At 40.6% G+C, this 4844-nt stretch overlaps 1 protein-coding gene across 1 annotated transcript; it reads right to left on the bottom strand.

The window, feature by feature from the left end:
• Nucleotides 1–1860: 1860 nt before the first annotated feature.
• Nucleotides 1861–4283, bottom strand: LOC122645479 (pentatricopeptide repeat-containing protein At3g12770-like). Its single transcript, XM_043838791.1, has one exon. It carries the CDS (start codon nucleotides 4198–4200, stop codon nucleotides 2209–2211), a length of 1992 nt encoding a protein of 663 aa, XP_043694726.1. The 5' UTR covers nucleotides 4201–4283; the 3' UTR covers nucleotides 1861–2208.
• Nucleotides 4284–4844: the final 561 nt, after the last annotated feature.

Here is a 4844-nt window from a genome sequence, read left to right on the forward strand (position 1 = left end):
CTCATCTCCGTTACACTTAGCTTATCCATATGACATTTTTTAACTACCCAACACTCTGCATCATACATCATAGCCGATCTTATGACTCTCCTGTAACATTTTCCTTTAAGCTTTAAAAGAATCCGTCGATCACATAACACTCCGGATGCACCTCTCTACTTTTACCATCTTACTTTAATCCTCTATGAGACACCATCTTCTATATCACCTTCCTTTACTGATGATTGATCCTAGATACCTAGAAAGTCCACTTTGCGAAATCTCCATTTTATCAACTTTCACCCCCTCATTATCCATCCCGGAGTTGCTAGAATTACATACCAAAAACTCCGTCTTCGTTCTACTTATCTAAAATCTTTTTATTCCAAGGTTAATCTCTATAATTCCAGTTTTGCATTGATTCCGATTTTTGTCTTATCCACCAAAACAATGTCATTAGCAAAAAACATGCACCAAAGAACCTCATCTTGGATGTCTCTGGTTAATTCATCCATGATAAGCGCAAATAGATAAGGGCTTAATGCTAATCCTCTATGTAGCCCAACTGTAATTGGGAATTCACTACCTTGAGCCCTCATGGTTCTTACACTAGTCACCACACCATCAATAATTTCTTTAATTATGTCCATATATTTAATCGAAACATGACAAATTAAATCTTTTAAGAATTCTGTCATAAGCTTTTTCTAGGTCAATAAAGACCAAATGGAGATCTTTCTTGCTCTCTCTAAATCTTTCCAAGAGTCTCCTACGTAGGTAGATAGCTTTAGTTTTGGATATCCCTAGCATAAAACCAAATTGATTCTCTAAAATAGTGGTCTCTTTTCTCAAGTGTGTTACAATAACCCAGCATCATAAATTACTAGTGAAAATTTGACAAAAGGTTCATGTGAATCAAAAGCTTTGATCATCTATTTGTGGACAAACACGTAAATCATATTTGAAGGAAGGGTAGAGACTAGACACACTGCTTACTGCAGCTGAAGATGGTGTAAGGGCTTCCAAAGGAGACGATGACTTGGAAATGCTATTGTTGTATTGCTTGTTGACGGCATACTATAAACCCAAATCTGGCGAAGTATCGGAAAGCTTGCAATCAAGATCTAGAGAATCGAATCTGAAACACAACTCGATACATGCCTTAAGCTTGTCGAGGTCGTCGTTAACGACACTCCTGCTTCGTGGACAGACTCGACACCTCCTATGGTTTCCTTCTGCCTTAGCCAAGCCTCATCACGATAAGTGTCAGGAGACTAAGTTGCACCCACCGAAGTCTCAATACATGGTCATCGACAACGACGGGTCTCTCCCCCAACCCCCCCCCCCCTCCCCTTCTCTCTCCAAAATTTTTCTCGTTGATGCATCATTTTTTCTCACCCTTTAGACGAGATTTTTTTTTTGGCTGCGCAAGAAGAAAAAAAACTCATTCCCGATGCTATTTTAAATTCAAACATGGGAATCTTCTTTCCAGGGGAATATAATCCAAGTACGAGGAAAAATGAGAGGTAAGAAAGTTGTACAGATTTGTATGGCTTTCTTTTCTTTTCTTTTCTTTTTCATTCATGGAAAACAAACATAGTCTTAGGTTTTACAATGTCAAATTTTCAACCACACAGTGTTCCTATTAAGTTATTAACCAACTGAAGAAGCTGACTTGGCCATCTGTTACTTTCCACCTTTTTCAAGCTCTGTTCTATCAAAACAAACACCTCCATATATGGTCATCTTCCAAATCCAACATATCTATGCCTTTCCAACACCTGTCTGGTGTAGGTGCAGCTTCCCTTCTTCATCTCCTTTCTAGAAATGCATAGATTAGTTCAGCATTCTGCAGCAATCGCCAAGACAGTACACATGATTGAACTTTTATTGCCTCATTTGTCATAACCAGATAGAAGTGAAATCAGGAACCATCTACACAGATAAGCCACTTCAACAACATCTATTTGTAACCTTGTGTTTCCGAATGCTGTTCAATCTCATTGGCAGTTAGACTATGGGGCCTGTCAATGTCTTCCTTCTGAATCATTCTATTCAGAAGCGGCCATTAGTTCTTGAAATTCAGATACTTTTCCTCGATCCCAGAAGTTTGAATTGGTTCTCTCTTCTTCATTGATTGTCTCCACACAGCAGTAGCAATAGGTTTTGAACAACCAACAGACTAAAAAGAAAAAGAGAAAGAGATGGAGCATACAGGTCAAACCAGAATCACCAAAAGTCTCCACATGAACAAAACCCATCCTTGAAATGGTGGAAATAATTGGGATCCTTCAAAAGGATCTCTCGCCCAACAATCTTTGAGATGAACTTAGCAAAATTGTGGCTGTTACGGCATACCCGGAGGTTCTTGGTAACACGAATGGTTGCCCTTCCCTGCATACTGATCAGGCCAAAAGAGATGGCCAACATTTCACTATGCCCAATTGGAATGCACTCTCTCTCTTCATCCACATCATGGAGGCTGAAATCTGCATCAGGCACATAACCTTCTTGCTCTTCCATTTTCTTCATTAAGCCCTGTAATTCCTCATATATCCTCACTGATCTTGGGTGGGAGACATCCCCCACCCCAAACACATGAAACTTGTTCTGGACCTCAATCCAGCTATAAGCTTTCCTTGGCTTCAAACCCATATCTCGAATAACTTCTTTCAATCTGATGAGCATATCCATTTTCGTGCTAGCAGCATAAAAGTTAGACAGTACAACATAATTCTCAGCATTTAGAGGTTCCAACTCAATCAGCTGATCAATGACTCGTTTAGCTATGTTCATGTTTCGGTGGAGCCTGCACCCATTAAGCAGTGCTCTTTGAACCTCTGCATGCCGTTCAATCTGGTACTCCTTAATAAAGGCCCTAGCTTCATCGAAGTGCCCTGCTTGAGCCAATAGAGCAACCATTAAAGCGTAGTGGTCAACCTTGGGCGCCGTGATGTGATTGAAGTAAGATCTTCCCTCCTCAACCATCCGCGCGGTGCAACAAGCATGCAGGAGTGCAACATACATGATCTGATCTGGTTCTATTCCTCCATGTTTTTCCACTTCCCGGAACAATTCAACTGCCAGCTCCCCTTGTCCATGTAAGCTATAACCCAAAATCATTACAGTCCAAGAGATAGCATCTTTCTCCCCCATTCTTGCGAAAACCTCTGAAGCATATTCCAGGAATCCTGATTTTGCATACATGTCCATCATTGCATTTTGGACTGTTACATTTAAGTTGATATTGTTTCTTATTACATATGCATGAATCTCTTTCCCATGTTTACTTGCGGATATTCTTGCACAAGCAGGAAGAACACTAGAGACCGTCAATGAATCTGGTTTTATCCCTTCAAAATTCATTGATCGGAACAGTTTAAGGCCTTCATTGAATCCCCCATTCTTCACATAACCACGAACAATAGCTGTCCATGAAATGGCATCTTTGGAGCGCATTCGATCAAAAACTAAACGAGCATCTCTAATGCTGTTACAATCAAGGTACATTTTCAAGAGTGAATTGCTCACTAAAACATTGGATTCTAATCCTAGCCTCCTCGCAATCTCATGTACCTTTCTTCCTTCCTGTAGTGATTTTAGACGCCCACAGGCTCCGCTAACAGTTACCAATGCAACATCATCAACCTCAAAGCCCAGACTCACCATTTGGAGAAAGGTATCAATGGCCGACTTGGGTTTATCTTCCTTGATGTATAACCCAACCAGCAAAGTCCAAGAGACCTTGTTCCTCCGAGAGGATTGGCTAAACAAGTATTGTGCGGTATCAGCACTGTCAAGATGCCCATACATTGACATTAAAGCTGACAACACATACTCATCGGGACCAAACCCAAGCTTCAGAGCTTGCCCATGAATCTGTTTTCCATAAAACAAGCTGCCCGAAAGACGAGAAGCAGTTAAAATGCGAGGGAGAGTATGTTTATCGGGACGGACTCCTCGCAGAAGCATGTGATGATAGATCAACATAGCCCGTTCGGGATCTCCATCGCTGAGATGGCTTTGTACAAGGGTGTTCCAAGCAAAGGTATCTGACAGAGGAATTTCGTCGAACGCTTGATGGGTGGTGGATAAGACTCCAAGTTTAGAAGACCAAACACGAAAGGGTTGACCATTATGGAGTTGCCTATGAGGAGTTCGGTCCGGTGGTTTTTGAAATGGGAAGAAACACTGAATCTGTAAACATTCACGGAGAGCCATTTACACGCTCCAGCCTCCAGGTTCTTCCAGTTCTTGATTTCATGTATCGGAGAAAGTTGTGTGTATAGGGAGATACGAAACACAAGGGTCAAAAGGGTGAGAATTGCAAAGAAGAGAGGATCGGATGTGAGAAACCCATCGCAAGGATTAACGATCCGTGAAGGGAGCATACCAACCCCATGGCTACATCTTCTAATCTTCATCCCTATCTTTGCCATCGTAGCAACTAGCAACGTTAACGGCCATTTTGGGAAACAGAGTAGTACTTTTTGGTAATTCCAACTGGAAAAGTATAAATGTCTCTGTAAACTCGTGACTTTGTACTTAATGGTAAATTCTCTTTTTCACTGTAAAATGGTTGGATAGAATCCTAAATACACCGTATAGTTATTTATGTAACAATGGAATGTATTTTTTCGAAAAATCACAAGACAAATGTAAGCCATCCATATTTACTTTTCCTTTAATCTAAATTGCAAGTTCTTGCTCAAAGTTGGGAGAGTAGACAGTAATGTCTCGTACACATGAATGGATATACATGGGATGCATGTCAATACAAGGAAGGTTATTTGATTGAATTAGATTATGAGATGTTGACGTGTGATTGATCTAAACCATATCTTCTTTGTCTAAATGTCTTAATG

The sequence above is a fragment of the Telopea speciosissima genome, chromosome 11 (genome assembly GCF_018873765.1).
Source record: "Telopea speciosissima isolate NSW1024214 ecotype Mountain lineage chromosome 11, Tspe_v1, whole genome shotgun sequence".
In the NCBI taxonomy this organism is placed as follows: Eukaryota; Viridiplantae; Streptophyta; class Magnoliopsida; order Proteales; family Proteaceae; genus Telopea; species Telopea speciosissima.

Excerpts from the sequence above, each read along its gene's own strand:
- LOC122645479 (XM_043838791.1), bottom strand. The coding sequence starts at position 4,200 with ATGGCTCTCCGTGAATGTTTACAGATTCAGTGTTTCTTCCCATTTCAA.